This window comes from Hemicordylus capensis, chromosome 1 (genome assembly GCF_027244095.1).
Source record: "Hemicordylus capensis ecotype Gifberg chromosome 1, rHemCap1.1.pri, whole genome shotgun sequence".
Lineage (NCBI taxonomy): Eukaryota > Metazoa > Chordata > Lepidosauria > Squamata > Cordylidae > Hemicordylus > Hemicordylus capensis.
In genome coordinates, this window is record NC_069657.1 from 118077031 (window position 1) to 118097361 (window position 20331).

The 20331-nt window shown below is 43.0% G+C and overlaps 1 protein-coding gene across 13 annotated transcripts in view; it reads left to right on the plus strand.

Moving 5' to 3' along the window:
• SBF2 (SET binding factor 2) overlaps window positions 1-20331 on the plus strand; it is a 510140-nt gene that overhangs the window by 258581 nt on the left and 231228 nt on the right. For all 13 annotated transcript variants that reach the window (XM_053274763.1, XM_053274792.1, XM_053274810.1 and 10 more), the window contains 2 exons: window positions 8755-8887; window positions 10609-10717. In XM_053274763.1, coding sequence (XP_053130738.1) covers window positions 8755-8887; window positions 10609-10717 — 242 coding nt within the window. The remainder of the gene's footprint in view (window positions 1-8754; window positions 8888-10608; window positions 10718-20331) is intronic.

The window sequence follows — 20331 nt, forward strand, 5'->3', positions numbered from 1 at the left end:
TGTCAGGGTGAACTCATTGATTCGCCACATTGTCTCTGGGGCACTAACATATCTTCCATCCAGAAATGTTGTTATTTCGTCATGCTCGAGCACACCAGTTTGTTCTTCCTGTTGTAGCTTGTTTGATGCGGCATCATGCCCTTTGTACACATATTTGTAGAGGTACTTGATGCTCTTGACAGAGGCACATACTTCTACGTTTATATGTGCGCTATATTTTCTCAAGATCCAGGGATTGTATGGGACGACCTAGTGATTATCTACAACATATTTTCCTATTCTGACTGGGGCTGTTGTCTGCCTTCTGTAGAGAGGGTTTCCATTCACATTCTCCTCTGTGCTGTTCCTGAGGTCTTTGGGATAGAGCATGTTCCATTCTTCATGCAAGGTGCATACGGGTTTATGGTTCAGCAAGGTCCATGAATCATGTACTTTGTTACAATTTCATAGAGTTTGGGGCTGTCATCCTTGGAGGGTATCTCTGCACGGACATACCTGTCTATATCATCTTTGTTCCGGATTTTGGATTTTGAATCCAAGGTCAGCAGGATGTGAGCATGCGGTAGGCCTCGCTTTTGGAATTTGATGACATAGATGTATGTGATGACATGCCCCCAAACTTGGTGTTTCAAGATATCGTCCAAGAGTGCTGTTAATTTCATTTTGAATGCTCGAACAATTATGTCTGGCCTGTGCTCTGGTCTTTGAGTGTCTTGCATGGCATTTTTTATTTCTGGCCAGGTTGGGTTGCAAGTGAAGGTGACAAACAAATCTGGACGTCCAAATCTTCTGATTATGGCCATGGCATTTTGATAATTTTGCTGCACATACTGAGGGCTGCCTTGGAAGGTTGATGGCAATATTATCATCTTCCCTGTTTTCAGGTGTTCATTTTTGGCACGGGTCTAAGAGTCCACGCTATTGCTCTACATGTAAATCTCTCTGATTAAGTCACAGGTAGTTCAGTCGTGATCCTTCAGTTCTGACATAAGCATCAACAACGTATTGCTGGAACAGTTTGCCGCTGGTATGTAGGAGACTGAAGCCTCTCTGCACAGTGAGGCGATAGGCAAAGTACTGCAGCTGTGTGACTTGCACTCGCTTAGCTGAACGTCTCTCTTCAACATGGGCCATTCCAATATGCCATCCACACTCGCCAAGTGGGAAAAGCAAAGGATACACCATTGGGTCTGTGTTGCGGTTCATTGGTGAGATGGTTTGGCAAGTATCACCAATTGGATAAATGCAGATGTCTCGATTACTGGGTGGTTCACCATCTTCACCGACAAATATTGCCGCAACCTTGGTGTGAGAACTTGGTGCGTTGTACCTTCTCAGGTCTAAGTTTGTGTCTTCCATGAAAATCATTTGCACTTTAGCTGTTGGCATACTTTTAGTTAGTTTATGCATTTGTTCATATGACTTTGCAAATGGGTTGATGTGTCTTAGCATGAAATCTAAGCCTTCCATTACAGTTGGTAAGCAGGCTGAGTTGTTTTCTAGGCGTGGTTTTGTTGCTTCTCCAGAATCAAATATGTACCTGTATAGTTGTCCATACCCTGCCTGGTGTTGTTCACTTGGGTACAGTGGAGAAACCTTATGGTATATTTGTCCATGAATACGGAAGTAGTATGGCCCGGTGTCCGGAGGTGTGCTGATTTCAGCTCCCATTGAAGCAAAAGCCAAAGCAGCATTGTATTCTCTGATGGGCTGTTTGTAATTTTTTGCCTCTGGTGACTGTGTAAGTAGCAATTCTTTGAGTAAGTCTGGGGCTTCTGAGGGATCCTTGAGCATAACCTTCCCATCATGACAGCATTTGTTGTATTTCCGTGAACTGTTGAGTTCATCCAACCAATAAAGAGCACCACAGTACTGGCAGCTTTCAGTGAAATTACCACAGTTATGTCCTTCAATGCTATCTTCATGATAGGTATTTGTGGCATTGGTTTGACAATCTGTTAATCTTCTTCATTTAGCTTGCCTTTCTTTGGTTAGTTGTTGTTCCCTAGATTCGAAGCTTTCATCTGTCAGTTTTCGTTTTGGTTTTGGGGTTGTTTCTTGCAACTATTGGTGGGTGGGTGTATTTTCTTTGTTTGCTTCATCACTGAGGTTTGTCTGATGATGATCTGGGTTTTTTTGTTTGGCATGTTGAGCCTAGGTTTGGTGGAAGGGAACTCTTGTTCTGGGTTTTGTATCTTATTTCTCTGCTGTGCTCTTTTCTCTCTGTCGCATTTATTTCTTTTCTGTTTTTGCCTTTCTGCCTCTTCTGCAGATTCATTTTGGTGTTCTAGTTTTCGTTTGGTATTGGTGTTGATTTTAGAAGTTGTTTTGAAGATATCTGTCAAGTGCTGTGTTTGGATCTCCTTTAAAGGCAGGTCTGTCTTTGTATTTTTTGCTCCATCTCTCTTGTCTGCTGTTCAATTTCTGTAACGTAGATTTTTGATTTTTTTCTTCGTTCTGCTTCTTCTGGAGATTGTTTCTTTCATTCTTCCCTTCTTTTTGCATTGTAGGCAATGTCACATGCTCTTTGTGATCTCACCTTCCGATGGTGTTGATCTTGGCTGACCTATAAGTGGTTTTTCAGGGGATGAATGAGCTTAAGGTTAGTCTGTCTAGGGTCCTTTGGTCTAGATTGGCCAAAGAAAAGTTGACCGCTGAACTTTCTGGGATCAGAGTTGCTGGTTTACACCAGGGTAATATTTATTTATTCAGTTTCTATACCATCCTTCCCCAAGTGGCATTGATTCTGGTTTTTTTGGAGGGGGGGCAAGACTGCCTGTGGATGGCCCTCCCTGGCCCTATTTTTGGTGCGGGGGGAGGGGATACCTGGGAGCAGCTGGCTTTATCCTTTGTCTGTTTCTGGGGGGTGTGTGTGTGGCAGTGGTTATTTTTTATTTATTTATTTTATTTTTTATTTTTACATTTATATCCTGCTCTTCCTCCAAGGAGCCCAGAGCGGTGTACTACATACTTGAGTTTCTCCTCACAACAACCCTGTGAAGTAGGTGAGACTGAGAGAGAAGTGACTCACCCAGAGTCACCCAGCAAGTATAATGGCTCAATGGGGATTCGAACTCTGGTCTCCCCGGTCCTAGTCCAGCACTGTAACCACTACACCACGCTGGCCACTCTGGTTGGACAGTTCAGGGGAATCTTTTTCTTCTAGACAGACAGATTTTGTCTGTTTCTGAAGTGTATAATGTGCCCAAGTGTTTGTGTGTGGGGGGGCAGTATGTTAGCATTGACCCCCACAGTCCAGTTTTTTGGGGGGTGGGGAAGGAGATGACTGGGAGTACCTGGTCGTGGTTGTTGTTGCCTTTTGCTGGGGTGTGTGTGTGTAGGGAAGCCTGGGAACTGCAGGCTCTCTCAATCCCTTTTTTCCTCCCTCCAGGCAGTGGCTGGCCAGCAAGGATGGGGGGTTCTCTTCCCAAGTGGCCAACGTTTGTGCTGAGGTGCTTCCATGGTCTCATGGAAGATGGTCTCAGCAGTTTTCTTCCCCGCCCCTAAGTATTTCTCCCCCACCTGTCCTGTCATTTTTCCCCCTACTGTACCAAAGGCTGTGTTGTCCTTCCCTGCTCCATTTCCATCTTGCTAGCTTCCTCAGTTTCAGTCTCCCTCAGCTCTGCCTGCGGTCTGATCTTGTGCTGCCCTGGGGTGTCTGCTGAAGGCGAAGTCATTTATTCAGTCCCTTTTTCCCACCCGTCTTTTCCAAGTCTCTTCCAAAGCAGCCAACATTTGAGCCGAGGTGCTTCCCTCCCGCCTCACCGCCCCAACCACAGTACCTGAGGACGCTGATGTTGTTCACTCTTGTCTGTTCTGCCCGCTCCATTAGTCCTCGCTCAGAACATCTTTCTGCTCATCCCAGCCTCGGAACCTATTTAGAGCAAAAGGCTGTTTTTTCCTGCCACCACAATGGCCCCACTCCCAAAGCAGGCAAGCTCAGCACTGGAAGTGCTTTCCTCAGCCACAGTACTTTCGGCCTCTCTCCCGTTCCCAGTCGGCCAGTACCTCTTCCCTCCTTTCAGCCTGCCCTCTGTACGTGCTCCTGCCGAACAATTTCAAGCCCCAGCGGCCCCAAGCTTAGTGCTAGAAGCACTTTCCCCAGCCACTGTACTTTCAGCCAGCCGCCGCCGCAGTATCTCGTTAGTCGCAGTCCTTCAGTTCCAGCACAACCATTACTGTTCTCAACTGTCAGAACTCTGAAAGTGGGCCACGTGCTTCCCTCCTTTCAGAGTACCTGCGTGCAGCTACAGCTCGCAGCCACGCTAGCTTCTGCCACCGATATCACCTTCCCACTCCTCTCCCTCAGTCCCAGCAGTCTGCCAGGACCACCAGTTTTGGGACCGATGCACTTCCCTCCTTTCTGCTCTCCACCCTCTGGTGCTCCCAAAGCGGGCCAACCTCTTCCCTCCTTTCAGCCCACTCTCTGTACCTGCTGCAGCCGAACAAATCCAAGCCCCAATGGCCCCAAGCTTAGCGCTGTTAGCGCTTCCCTTTCAGCCCCCGCAGTCTCTTCCGCTGCTGCCAAACTCCCTCAGTCCTTCAGTCTCGCACCCCAAACATTTCTAAGCCCCAACAGCCCCAAGCTTAGCGCTGGTAGCGCTTCCCTTTCAGCCCCCGCAGTCTCGCCTGCTGCCGCCGAACTCCCTCAGTCCCGGCACTCGACTCAACTGCGCCCAGCCACCTTAACTATTCCCAATCAGGCCCCCAATTGTCGGTAAACTTGCCCACTGGCTCCAAATTTCTGCCCCTTTCCACTCCTCTTACTCAGTCCCAGCAGACTGCCACTGGACTGCATTTCCCGCCCAACAATGCTGGGAATTCTCGCAACCTCTCGCGAGTGTTCCACCGCCAAATCCAGGAGGACACTCATCGGCTAAGAGAATTAATATAATAGATGTGCTAAGTGTATGTCTTCTAAAGTTCAATTATAACCCCTTTCATAAGAAAAAATTCAAAGGAAAAATGTTGATCTGGGCTAAAAGTCTCTTGAGTAGTTAAAGCATTTGAATTAAAGTATTTTATATACTTATGTTTGTCATAATCCACTATAATGTATTTTTGTCACGTAATGGGTAAAAATAGAACCTTTTTTCCACGCTTGTTTTACCATAATCACTCTCCCTCAGACTGTAAATCAGGATGGAAAGCAGGGGCAAAGTCCAGGTCAGAAGTGGTTTCCTACATATTGAGGTTGGGGGTGGGGGAATGACAACTAAGGTATTGAAGAGAATAATGGTGCTGGTTGTTTTGTTTTTAAAATGTCTTCCAAAATCCATGGGTGACAGAGGGATGTGCATGCATACTGTACTCATCCTGACAGTGAAAGTGGACAGCAGAGAACAGCATACAGGCACTAGCAGGGGCTGGTAGGATAGGCTGTATGTAGGAGAACAAGACACATACTGCCTGTTTCCTTTCAATCAGGGGTTGAAAGTGGGAGGAGAGGACTAGTCATTGAAGATATACATCCTTTTCATGAACTCCCCCACCATCCTTTAAGCTATGAAGGAGATTGGTTCTTCAGAATTTAAAGGATGGAGGGTGGACTTGTTAAAATTTAGGGCTTGCTGAGATCCGCTTACCACCTCGAGACTGTCCCAAGCAGCAGCCTCAACTTGAGCAGGCAGGACATGACCTCTTTTAGTGTAATGGTACTGCTGGGGAAGCAGGGATTGGCCTTAGAGGATGCTTACACTTTGGCATGTGCTCTCCAAATTTTGCTCCCCACTCCTAGAATTGGATTAAAGGTAAATGGGATGTACATCACAATGCAGTTGGTCTATCTGTGCTGTCCTACTTTCAGTGCCGCACACCCTTGCCTGATCATCCCAGTGTGCATTCCATTAAAAGCTATAAATGAAGATAAAGCAAAGCATCAGTTCTCAAAGTACATCCAATGCGTATAGATACTGTGCTCTAGAATGCACATCATAATATAGATTCCACTGAAGCAATGAGTGCAGATAGCATATTGAGATGTATATTCTGTGAGGATGCTGTGCACTAGGATATGCACCGAAGTGCATTTTCCATTGAAAACAATGCAGTGCTAATAGACAGCATCTGCACTGAGATGTGCATTTAGATTAGCACACAAGAAATTCATGGAACTAATTTTGTGTGTGACTATTTAAAACATAAGTAGAAGAGCTGGACATTCTACAACTTACTCGTTCCTCGTATGACAAGGTGTTGCAATGCAAAGCTAGAAAAGAAAAAATAGCTTTGTGATATTGCTCGAAAGGTTTGTGAAAATGTTCTAAAATTTATTTAACTCTTTGTGTTTAAATACTTTTTTCTGTCCCACACAATGAACTTATACAACAGAGGCGAAATGTTGCTGGCAAGCTGCTTACCTGAAAAAAATTGTTACTTATTCTCCATCAAATGAATGGCTAACTACAATATTGTGTTTATCTTTTCCCATTAAATACAGTTAGAGTTCTGATCATACTATACAACATAAATATAATTTCAGTAACTGAATTTGAGAAGTTCAATAGGTGAATACAGTTTAATCTGCATAGTCAGATACAGGACAGAAGTAGTCTCTCAAAGTTAACATTCTTTTGTGGCTACTCTGCTCAACACCAATGTCATAGACAAGACATATGCCGGAAAAAGAATTCAAATGCGAACTCCTGCAGGATTTTGTCAGGTTAAACCAGGGCTGCACAACTTGGGCCCTCCAGCTATTGTTGAACTAAAACTCCCATCATCCCTAGCCACAGTGGCCAGTAGTCAGGGATGATGAGAGTTGTAGTCCAGCATCTGCAGGAGGGCCAAAGTTGTGCAGCAAACTCTCTTGCTTGTGCTGTCTTATGGCATCATTGGCTATTGTATCAGGTTTCATGAATCTTGTTTGCTTCATGTTTACTTCTGCCGATGCTTTTCAACAGATTAACAGAAGGGAGTAGTCGTTTATTGATTCCCCACCCCCACCCCGGTTTCTTCCTCTTCCACTGTGTGCACACATTTGGTCATGCAGGTTATATTGTTCATCAGAAATGGTGGGAGACCATTATACTTTCTATATTGGTTAAAATAGTTCTTAAATAGATTTTTATTAGCTGGTTTTAATATGCTATGAACCACCTTTGGAATCATTTTAATGGAAGGTGATATATTAAAACACAATATAAATTGTATATAATGTATATACAATAAATATAAATACATTATATATATTTTGTATATAAATACAATACAATAATGAGGCAGTAACTTTACGAACCTTGTCAGCCTTTATATGTATTCTCACTACCATGAGTTTAAGGATAAGTCAAAAAATGAGAGGAAAACACTTCCTCAAAGTGCCTAGAGTAGATTACTTTTATTAATTCTTGTATGCCCATGGGTTTCAGGGGGGAAATTCCTTCTTTGGGGGCACAGAGTTAACAGCAGTAAGAGTACTCCGCTGTACAGAAATGCCTTTATTTTCTCCATAGCAGAGTACTCAGATTGCAATTAACTTTGAGCCTCTGATAAAGAATTCCACCACACACACACCCCGCCCCCCAAACCACACGTTGGGTGTACAAGAATGAATTAATACAAATCTGTTTCTCCAAGCATTTTGAGGAAGTGTTTTCCTCTCTCTTCTTCTTTTTTTGTGTGTGTCTTGGATTGGTGCTTTCCCTCTTTTTTATTGTTTACAAGTTTAACAATGCCAGAAATAAGAAATTTCCTTTATCTCTAATTCATGATAATGTTTTAACCAATTGTTCCACTTTGATTGAACAAACTATAATGAGATGTCAGTGGGACCTGTTAGTATTTGAATATATTAACAAAGCCTAAAAGATCACTCAAACTGTAACCCCTATGCACTGCCTGGATTCTGTTAATTAATTGGGCATACATTCTATTAAAATAAATGTGACTTCACATAAATATGTTCAGAATCAAAGTTTGGAAGCAGTTCCAAACATGAACACACCTGAAAAATACCATTTGTAGTATGGTATGAATTTTTGCTCTCACAGTAACCCATAGTCTCTAACAGCAAAGTAGTACATTCTTAGGGTGAGATTTTATAACTTAACATGCCTACAGTAGATATATTTGGCCATTGCATAGGCTTAATATTTGTAGTCAGTAGACGTTAACTTCTGCCATAAAGTATGCCATGTGACATAAAAATAACAATATATTCAAAATTCTAAGATGATAGCTTTACTACAGCTCTTGTAAGAACTGGTTAGATTTTTCAGCTAGCTAATCTTCTTCTGAAGTATTTTGCATAACCAGTTTGGGCTTGTGCCCAGATGAATAACCCAGTTGATACTAATTATAGACAAATTTGGATAGGCAAACACTTTGAATTATTTTTCCGCAGCAACAGACTAATGTATTCAGAAACCTGTTATGTAAAGGTTGCTAGATTAAGCTTGGTTGAGAAGTTAACCACTTGTCTGGCTTTTGATGCTCAAGTAGTTGTACAAAATGCCATCTGAGGTCACTGTTGAGCACTGTTGGGGAAAATAGGATCAAATATCTTGATCTAACAGAAAGTATTCCACCATAGGGAAATAATCATAGTGTAGTGTGCTAGCTGTAAAAAATAGAAACAAACACAAATGATAGTCATGGAAAAGAGAAAATCCCCAAGATGTAGAATATTGGATACTTGCCATAGATTTTCCTAAAGTAATTCCAAGAATTTTAATTACTTAATTTAACTTTCATTCTTCTGTTTTGGCAGTGCATTGTGCCTTCTAAAGCATTTGGGTGTGTGTGCTTTTTTTAAAGGAATTCAAAATGTGCTGAGTTTGTTCTGCGCAGTCCTTACAGAAAACAAGGTCCTCTTTCATTCTGCAAGTTTCCAAAGACTGAGTGATGCCTGTAGAGCACTAGAGTCTTTAATGTTTCCTCTCAAATATAGGTAAGCATTATTGCACAGGTCTGATACTGAGGACTAGCAAATCCATATTAATGTGAGCCATACTTATTAACATGTGTTGTCACATACCAGTTAGGAGTCCCTTGTATTGATTGAAAATCATAAGTTGTTTTTTTAATACAGGTTTTGTAGTACAATAAATTCATTGCATCCATTTCATTGTTTTCTTGTGCTCCCCCCTCCCCATTAGTACACTTGAAGGGCAGTTTAATATAGAGCTAGTTCCATGTAAGATGTAGTATCAGGGCTGAAATTCAGTAATCCTGAGCTTTAATCCCAGTTAGAAACATCTTTTCCAATACATTGTACAAAATTGGTCAGTAACTGTCCCAGAATATTTTGGTAGCTTTGTAACGTGGAAAACCACCCTAAACAGCATTGCTTTCTTGGATGGAAATCTGTTGAAGACAGCATAAAAAGAACATAATAGTCAAAATTCTAAAATGGAAATTTTCAGTGCATGGAACTCTAAAAGTATTATTTAAAGAAATATTGCAAACTGATGCGATTTGAATTTTTGTAAAGCCAATGGACTTTACCAGTTAACACAGGGTAATTGCAAAGATACTGACATATTTGGTTTAAACTCCCACCTGTCTCCTCTCCTCCAATTCCAGGCAGGTTTATTGCTTTTACTTATATCAGTTACCTTGATGAGAACTTCTAATTGGGACAGGTATTACTATACCGAACATGTGCATGTGTTGCACCCATACTATGCAGGCAGAACCATATATATGACTGATGTGACCAGGAGAGGCACTGACAACATCTTGGATTTGAATTTGGTTTTTATTATGGGTTCTGTGTGCCCATAGTAAAAATTGACTTCTTAGGAAAGCCATAAATTTCATCCCCTTCTATTCATTCAAATCTAGGAGCCATATCTCACCATTAACAGAATTCCAGAGTTCCTCCTTCTCCAATGAGCATATGTTCATTGTGCAGTTAATATTTAATTTCATTTTAATAGGCTTTAAGTCAACTGAAACAACTTCTTTATGTAAGAAATTCAAATATACTTTTCAGGATTGTCTGCAAAATGTGGTTAGTTAGTGAACTAACTGTTTTGGTTTTAGCAATGTTTAAATTCTAACCTGTTTCACTGTAGGCAATGTTATCAAACTATTTGTGACTCTTGTAGATAAATCATTTTGTATATGGAAAAAAGTACTTTTAAATTTATTACCTTAATCAAGAGGTGTCTGTAGATTGATGAAATCGACCATGCTTTGATCCTCCCCTTCTTTCTTAATTTCATGTACTTTCCATCCTACCGTTAAATTTTTACTGTCTATAGACTCCATAGTAACTGGTGCATTTTGTTAACATCTTGTTGTGCTGTATTTAATGAAGTGGACTATAGTCTACAAAGTTTATGCTACAATAAATGTGTTAGTCTTTAAGATGCCCAAGATTCTTCAATGTGTTTGCATCTAATTAAAGACAGCCTACTTGCACTGTAAAGGTGTGCATAAAAATCTTGTTAAATAAGCAAGTTATTCTTGAAAAATGCATGTCAAATAGAAAGTCTTATCCTGCAAACAAACTTTAGCTGCTACAGTTCACAGTGGCATTTTTTTTAAAAAAAAAGTTAGTTTCAGTGGGAAATGATACATACAAGAAAACTACTTTGTATAAAGTTTGATGTTCAAAAAAATTATAGTTCTTGACCATTTCTTCTTCTTTGCTTTTTTTCTCAGTTACCCATACATTCCAATACTCCCTGCACAGCTCCTGGAAGTTCTCAGTTCACCCACACCTTTTATTATTGGTGTGCATTCTGTCTTCCGTAACGACATTCATGAACTTGTAAGTATATCCTGCTAGATTTTATTCATTCAAGTTACATTACAGATAAATTATTCAGCATCAGATATTAGTTTAAAATTGTAATAAGCAAATGGACGAAGCAGATAATAAAGATAAAAGGTATTGTGGGCATCCCATAAATATGAACATAAGTTCAAAGCAGAAAAAATGGAAGATGGGAACACTACTGAAAATATGCATCTCTGGAAAAAAATTCACATTTGAGGGGGAAAAAGAAAGTGTGCAAAGTCTGAATTTACAGTCCACCTCTGCCCCAGATAGCCTGTTAATTTTTAGTTACCTGATTTCTCGTACCTTCTTTACAGCAATAGAAAGATTAATTGAGATCACTAATAAGTGTTGGAAATAATAGCCTCAACCCCCCTGGTGATTCCATTAATAGCTTTTGGCCATTGTGGCTGGGGATGATGGAAGTTGTAGTCCAACATCATATGGGGACCCAAGATTGGGAACCCCTGCTTAGTGCAAGACCCACTGAAATGGACAGGAATATCTATAAACAGAACTTGGAAGCATGCAGTTCTCTGTGGTACTGATCACATCTGAAAATCAAGTTTGAAACACTTCAGTCATGTATTGTTTTCCATGCTAGATGAGTTTTACAATCTTGTTGATTCTCCTAGCAATCTTGTGGGGGTCTTCATTATTATTCTCATGTTATAGATAGGTAACTGAGGCTCAGAGATTGACTTTTGCAAGGCCATCCAGTAACTCCCTGGTCTTCCAGAACCAAGCCTAATGGCCAGACTAAATGTAACACTGATCATGTCACTAGCCCATGTACGTATTCACGAGAAAATAGCAAGCCCAGAATGGATGTGTGTGTACACGTGATCAGATTCAGGAAAGCAAGGAGGACATTTGCCAACTTCATTTATTCCCTCTAGTTAGTCATCCAGCACCGTGGGAACCACTCAGGATGCCAAACCACCTAGGATGCCAAACTCTCTTAAGAGTAGCTCTACCTGGACTCCAACAACTGCATGGCCTACTACTTGTATAGCATACTTTCTGTGGCGGGGTTGGGGGATATGACTATTTCTTTCTGGGGCTGCCACTGGTGGCAGGTTACTCCTAAAAGGAATTGGCCGTTCATGTTGGAGCAAGAGCCTACCCCATTTAGACTTCAGAACAGCAGTGAAACAACTGCATAGTAAGATTCCAGGTCACTACTTCCCCCTGGATATTACCTTTTTTCAGCTCTCCAGTGTTTTCTTGTGTCCTAGCATTATGGCACCACTTCCTCACAGAGGCGTAACTAGGGAAAACGGCGCCTAGGGCAAGCACTGAAATTGCACCCCCCCCATCCAGACTGCAACATCAAATGACAATTTGCACAATGAACAGACTCTCAGAAGTATAGCATCACAAGCAACTTTAATTGTACTTATCAGTTTATCAAGTGCAATACTTTTCAGTGGTATCTGGTCACACTTTCAGTACACAAGTATACAGTAATCAAAAAATGCAAAGAAATCAAATCACTCGTCTATTAAATTTACGCAACAATGCATACGGAGTCATGTCTGTGCCCTGGGATGGCTGGTGGGGAGGGGAGTGAGCACCAAGGCAGTCAATCATAGCCCCCCTATCCTTTAGCCACACTGGAGCGGCTGCGGCGGGCGGCGCCGGCGGCGGATGGCCGAGAACAGAGCGACGCCGAGGCCTGCCGTCCGGCCCGGCGTCGCTTCTCAACTTCTCAAATGATACATTTGCTTCATTGCCAAATCAACTATGCACCTCTCTGATCCCCAGCCCTGACTCGCTCACTCCCATCTGATATTGCTATTCATGCTCTTGTACAGCTGAATGCTTCTAAAGCAAAACAAGAGCCGGCTGATTTAGTCCACTGTACATTTATCCTCTCCTGCTTCTCTTCTGCCATTCATGTAGCCAAGCAGTAGTACACCTCTTTGACTAAATCCATCCACTTTGATTTTTCTAGTTGTCTCCCACTCTTTGCATCCTCATCCTCCTTCTATATCTCCCTTGACCCTTTCCTTTAAGTACTGATGAGTTGATTACTCTGCTGCCCTTGTCTCACTCTACCACGTGTCTCCTTGACTCCTGTCAGTGTTTTATTCTCTCCTGTGCAATTATACCTCCTCTCCACTGCATTTATCAATCTCTCTCCCTCCCTCCCTCCCTCTCTTTTGTTGGGTTCCATCCTACTGCATTCAAACATGCTACTGTTTCCCTGTTCCCTCAAAAATGTCTCATGACCCATTCTGTGAAGCTACCACTTAGTTTCCCTTCTATCCTTCATCTCCAAGCTCATGGAATGTGTTCCCTGCTGCTGCCTCAGTTTTCTATCCTCCAACTCTGTTTTTGATACCCTCCAGTCTGGTTTAAACCCTCAACATTCCACTGAAACTGTCCTCACTGTGGGTCAACTCCAAAGTCTCCATACTATACTGTATTTAAACTTAATGTACACGATAATTGCATATTCTTTCCTAGTCATTCCTCGTATCTACTTTCCTCCTCTTCCGCTGTTGTAGCCTTGTGTTTTAAATTGTGAACCTTCAGGACAAGGACCTGTCCTTTCATCCTAAGTAAATTATTGCAGTACTTTGTACGTTGATAGTGCTATATATAGAAATAAATTTTATTTTTTTGAAAAGAAAAACCACCTCGAAACAGCTTTTTTTGAAATGTTCCCACAGCTGGCCTTTTGCCTCAGGAGGGAAATTGCCAGGGCACCAATGGTAGCTTTCTTCCAAAGGCGATTGACAGCCCCTGGGGGAGCAATTTGGAACTGCAGCAATAAAAGCTTTAAACCTGCCATCCCCCTTCATCATAGCCATGATTCGGATAGCCCACACAACTATTTCAACTTGTGGGGAAACACATGCACAAGGGCCAATGACGTGATTAACATGGTAACCCACAACCAAATTTCTTTAAATGTTCTCTCACAAAACCTGTACAGAGATGTTAAGTGTTAGTTTATGGGGAGGAGCCATGATGGTGAGCAGTTAGCAGCACCTCGCTGAGGTTCCGCACGTCCAGGGGACACAATCCCCCTCCAGGGCACCTTTCCCCCTAATTCATCATGCCAATGAAAGGGGAAAAATGAAGCACGGACACCAGAGAAAGCCCTGACAATGAAAACAGTGCTCAGCTCCAATCAGGGTGGAGGATGAAGGAGAAACAACTAAAGCTGGATACTTTCTTGCCGCCAGCAAGGTCAAAGGAAACGGTGAGTAACAAGGCTCCAAAAAGAACAGATTTACAGCCTTGTGCACCAATGAAATGGTCGCCCCCCCCGCCGCCAGTATGGAGTGTGCAGCAGGGGAGCCCTCATTAAAACCATCCAAGTGGTCTGGCCAGAGCCCTCTATCAGGACTGAGAAAAGGGACCCCTAAATCTCCCAGGCATACCACACACCTCCCCTACAAACTCCTCACCCAGTATCTAAGAGATGCCTGTCTGTTGTCTGCAGAATCCATGATCATGATAATTTCTACTTGGAATGAAATCTCTGCTAAAGTTGAAAAACTCAGGCTTGCCTTTGAACAGTTTATCTCTCAGAGCACACAAAGGAAATGCTCTCTCTCCTGGGAACATCAAGGGATTAAAAATGGAATGGCTGTTAGTAAATAGCAGCCAGCCCCTCCTCTGTGTGGGCTGATTTCTGCAGAGTGCTGCAGCCCCACAAAAGTCTCATTGAACTTCCAAGAAAGGACTCCCAAATATGATCAAGCAGAAAAACTATACTGACTTCACTGTCTGGGATCCTAAAGTGCCATACTGAAAGCTCAGAGCTGAAAGACTTCCATTTTCTCCCAAGCAGAGCTGGCTGTAAGCGTTTTTTCCTAACATTTAGACCAGCAGTTATACCATTTCAACTCCTATGCTTGAACCACTGATTAAGGGTTAAGGAACCACTGACAAATCTTCCAGCCACTCTAACTTCTCACAAGTTAACTCATTGGCAGAGAGCCTCAAGCTAAAAGCAATTCACGATGACTTTGCAGAATTACAAAGAACATTGGCTGAGGTAAAAAAAATTCAGAACCCGAGGACTGTGAAAGTGATATGGAGGTCCAGCCCCTGCAGGAGGTGGCAAGCCCACCCCCTACCAGGCTGAGAAGGAAATCGTCAGTACATTTTGAAGACCTCATAGATTCAGACAATGGAAATGAGTTACCTGGCTTCACTAATCCCCTTGTGTGCACACACTATCCTGCACTTGGGAAGGGTCTTCCTCCATCTTCTTACCCCACGGGAGAACATAAGAACAGCCCTGCTGGATCAGGCCCATGGCCCATCTAGTCCAGCATCCTGTTTCACACAGTGGCCCACCAGATGCGACTGGAAGCCACAGGCAGGAGTTGAGGGCATGCCCTCTCTCCTGCTGTTACTCCCCTGCAACTGGTACTCAGAGGCATCCTGCCTTTGAGGCTGGAGATGGCCTATAGCCTCTGACTAGTAGCCGTTGATAGACCTCCCCTCCATGAAGTTATCCAAACCCTTCTTAAAGCCATCCAGGTTTTTGGCTGTCACCACAGCTTGTGACAGAGAATTCCACAAGGGATTATGTGTTGTGTGAAAAAGTACTTCCGTTTGTTGGTCCTAGATTTCCCAGCAATCAATTTCATGGGATGACCCCTTGTTTTAGTGTTATTTGAGAGGGAGAAGAATTTCTCTCTCCACTTTCTCCACACCATGCATGATTTTATAGACCTCTATCATGTCTCCCCACAGTCGTCTTTTTTCTAAACTAAAAAGCCCCAATTCTTGTAGTCTTGGCTCATAAAAAAGGTGCTCTAGGCCCCTGATCATCTTGGTTGCCCTTTTCTGCACCTTTTCCAGTTCTACAATGTCCTTTTTTAGATGTGGTGACTAGAATTATACACAGTACTCCAAGTGTGGTCGCACCATAGTTTTGTATAAGGGCATAATAATATTAGCTGTTTTATTTTCAGTCCCCATGCTAATGATCCCTAGCATGTAATTGGCCTTTTTCACAGCTGCCGCACATTGAGTCGATACTTTCAACGAGCTGTCCACCATGACCCGAAGATCCCTCTCCTGGTCAGTCACCAACAGCTCAGATCCCATCAGCGTATACTTGAAATTTGAGTTTTTCGTCCCAATGTGCGTCACTTTACACTTGGCAAAATTGAACCTCATTTGCCACTTTGTCGCCCACTCCCCCAGTTTGGAGAGATCCTTTTGGAGCTTCTCACAATCTGTTTTGGATTTCACTACCCGGAAGAATTTGGTATCATCTGCAAATTTCGCCACATCGCTGCTTACCCCTGCTTCTAGATCATTTATGAATAAATTAAAAACCACCAGTCCCAGTACAGATCCCTGGGGGACCTCACTTCTTACTTCCCTCCATTTTGAAAACTCTCCATTTATACCTACCCTCTGTTTCCTGTCTTTCAACCAGTTAGCAATCCACACATGTACTTGTCCCTTTATCCCATGACTGCTAGGTTTCCTCAGGAGTCTTTGATGAGGAACTTTGTCAAAAGCTTTTTGGAAGTCCAGGTATACTATGTCAACTGGATTCCCTTTATCCACACACCTGTTGACACTCTCAAAGAACTTCAAAAGGTTGGTGAGGCAAGATATACCTTTGCGGAAGCCATGCTGGTTCACTCCCAGCAGGGCCTGTACTTCTGTGTGCTTTACAATTTTATCCTTGAGGATGCTTTCCATCAATTTGCCAGGAACAGACATTAAGCTAACCGGATCACCCCGGATCCCTTTTTGAAAATCGGTGTTACATTTGCTACCTTCCAGTGCTCCAGTACAGAGCCCTATTGCAGGAGTAAGTTATATATTTTAGCAAGGAGGTTGGCAATTGCACATTTGACCTATTTGAGGACTCTTGGATGGATGCCATTTGGCCCTGGCGATTTGTTAGTTTTTAGTTTTTCCAGACAGTTTAGAACATCATCTCTTGTCACTTCTATCTGACTCAGTTCTTTAGCCTCCATCCCCAAAAAGCCTGGTTCAGGAACAGGTATATGCTCAATATGTAATGTAATGTAATAATAATAATAATAATAATAATAATAATAATAATAATAATAATAATAATAATAATATCCTCTGCCATGAAGACGGATGCAAAGAACTCATTTTGCTTTTCTGCAACCTCCATATCCTCCTTAATAATCCCTTTCACTCCCTCTTTGTCTAAGGGTCCAACTGCCTCCCTGGCAGGTTCCCTGCTTCTAAAGTATTAGAAGAAGTTTTTGTTATTCCCCTTGATGCTTTTAGCTAAATGTTCCTCAAACTCTCTTTTTGCCTCCCTTATTGTCACCTTGCATTTCTTTTGCCAGAGTTTGTGTTCCTTTCTGCTGGTGCCAGCAGATGTTCCTCCTCCCCTCTTAACTCGGCAAGAGTTGCATTTCCCCAGCTCGTCTGCTGGAGATTACCCGGAACCTACCCAGAACTCTATTCCCACATCAACCTTATGATATTTTGCAGATCAACATAAGATCAAGGTCATGAAATGGAATTTGACAGGCTGGTGGCATTTCAGAGATGCAGACTCCAACAACTTTCTCTCCCAATTCGACATAATTCTGATGCAGGAATCCTGGACAGCAGATGACATTATACTCAATGGCTACCACTCATTCTCATTGGGGGCAGTACCTGGGGCAGGTCATGGGAGGCTCAAAAGAAGATTGGTGATATTAGTCCCCACCACCCTGCGGGTAACATCAACACACCCCTTACCTCGTTCAAACAATATGCTATGGCTATTCTAATCCACTTTGGTCCTAGCTCAGTATTAATATTCAACAAGTATCTACCACTACTGCAACGGAAACCCGAAATCAGCTCTGTATGGGCTGAACTTGAACACTATACAAATGTGATATATGACCTTCTATATAAATATGTATACAATATTTATTTGTATATAAATACATATAAAATATTTGTACAGAAATACAAATGTATATATGACTTTCTGACCAATCCTGAAGCATTGGTGGTGTGTGTGGCAGGGAGGGACTTCAATACTAGGTTGGGGCCTGGTGACTATACCTTATTTTCTCAACACCAGCTCCCCCCACCCATTCAGAGACCAAACTCCTACCCCTTACTGGCAATTCAAAGGACCTGAGATCAAACTAAGAGGGTCTTTGCCTAGCACAAATGACTGCCAGACTTAATCCTAAATGGCTCACTTGCAGGCAACTACCCAGGGGAATTCACCTATCTGTCCAGCCCCAAAACAAGTACCATCAATTATATTGCCATTTCTGGGAATCTGCTCCCTTTTGTAAAGAACTTTATGGTCATACGTTACCTATATAGCGATCACTTTTCGATCTCCCTTCAGTTAGAATCCTTCACCCAACAGTCCCACCTGGAGACTACACTCCCAATATTCTACCTGTTGGACAAGGCAAGTGTCGTGCCAAATGGACCCCTCAGCTTAATTAAATATTAAAGGATCAGCTTGCCATGGAACCCCTCCAGAGCTTCCAGCGTGATCTCACATCATGGCTCCTACTCATGCCCTTCTGGTTATCTATGAGAACCTAGTGAATGAGCTGCAAAAACATCTAATCAGAAAGGCTGACTCTTCCACAAAGCCACCTGTGCATCCATCCATACTATGGTTTGATAAGGACTAGATGCCTTATTAAGGAAAATCAGGAAACAAGCCAGGAAAGCCTTCACCTCTGTCAACCACATCCATAAATGTAGTACAGGAGCAGACGCTGCAAAGGTTCTCCCACACCTCCTACACCTCAAGAGAAAATACAAACACATACTGACACTCAAGAAGAGAGAGGCTATGAGGGCCACCTGGTCTTGTCTCATTCAGGTGGTCAGAGCAAAGGACTCAGCTGTGTTCTGGAGCATCATGGCCAACTCCACCAGCAATCGTATGGCTCAGACTGATTCCCACATCCCTCCAGTGATCTGGGAATTGCCCTTCTAGAAACTCTATGAAGATGCCACTGTGGAGGTGGGCCTCCCCCTACTGGATATAAAAAAACTGCCCAGTTGGCCTCCAGTCACCATAGCAGAGGCTGAGTCTCTTGTCTCCCAATCTAGAGCAGGGAATGCCCCTGGCAGGGACCTTATCCCCATGGATCTTATAAAAAATAACTTAGAGTGGTGGATCCCAGTTCTAGGCTTGCTATTTACCTGCATTGATGCTCATGGTTGCATTCCTAAGCACTGGGGGCGGGTGATAATCTTACCCATATTTAAAAAGGGAAGAAAGGATAACCCTGCCAACTACAGGCTCATCAGTTTGCTCAATACTATCAGCAAGCTGTACGCTAGACAACTGCATGGGAAACTTAAGGACTGCCTAGAGCAAGAAAATCTGCAGACGAGCAAACTGGCTTTAGGGAAGGTAGATCCACAACTGATCAGTGCCTGGTCCTCCAGCACCTCATCGAAAAGTACTCTTCCAACAATTCTACCTCCCTTTACGCTTCCTTCATAGATCTTAAGGCCAAATTTGACTCCATCTCCCAAGTTAAGCTATGGGAGAACCTGGAATCTTCGTCAGTCGATCATTGACTGCTCTATCTAATACGCAGCCTCCACACAGACACGACTCTCAAGGTAAGGTGTAGCCCTCAAGGACACTTTATGAACCCTTCCCTGACTCAGAAGGGAGTCAAACAAGGATGCATCCTGGCCCCTCTTCTCTTCAATTTCTACATAAATGACATGGTGAGCCACCTTTGTAACCCAGGCTTCCATTTCCCTAATTTGGTCGAAATAAGTATTTCCACCCTGCTCTACGTAATCCTCTCAAGGACCCCTATAGGTAGGAGGAAGTTGGCGACTCTAGCTTAGTATTGCAAGAGTGAACAACTTGAAATCAATTACCAAAAAACTAAAGTTGTGGCCTTCGCTAGAAGACCTAAGCTCCGCTCCTGGAGTATTGATGGCCCCAGAGTTGAGCAGGTCACTTGTTTTACATACCTGGGGGTGGGCCTTCATGCCACTGGCTCAAGAAAGGCCCACTGCGAACACGTTGCCATTACTACACAGAGAAGCTCAACCCCCATCCTGAAGTTTCTATCGACTAGTGGCGGCCAATATGTACCTGCAGCGCTCAAACTATTTGTGCCAAGCCACTGGCACAATTACTCTATGGTGCCTACCTGGGGCCCCACTCCAATTTTGCGTCACTAGAACTAGTCCAGTCTAAAGAGCAGCCCTACAAGTGCCTTGCTGTGTCTCCAATGCTACTCTACACCTAGAAACTGGTACAATAAGGGTTGAGGCCAGAGTGTGGATAACTGGTTTTATCCTCTGGCTTAAACTATCCCTCAGCCCTCAGGGCCTGGCCCCTTTGATCCTGCAGAACAATTTTCAATCCTTCTGGAAACGTGCCGTCTGGACTAAAGTGGCACTTCTGGGCTTTTTTGCTCCTTTGCTATGGGCTGTGACAAGGTGAAAACAGCCATCAAACTAGACACTAAGTGCCAGGCCAACCTAGGCAGGGCTCCTAGCTTCCTGTCCTCAGAAAGACTTAGATACTCTGTCTTTCCCACTGTGTACTTTACATAGTTGGGAATCTCAGGCCACAGAAGGGCCTTCACCCTTGCCCGTTGTCATACCCTCCCCTCAGTTGTTTT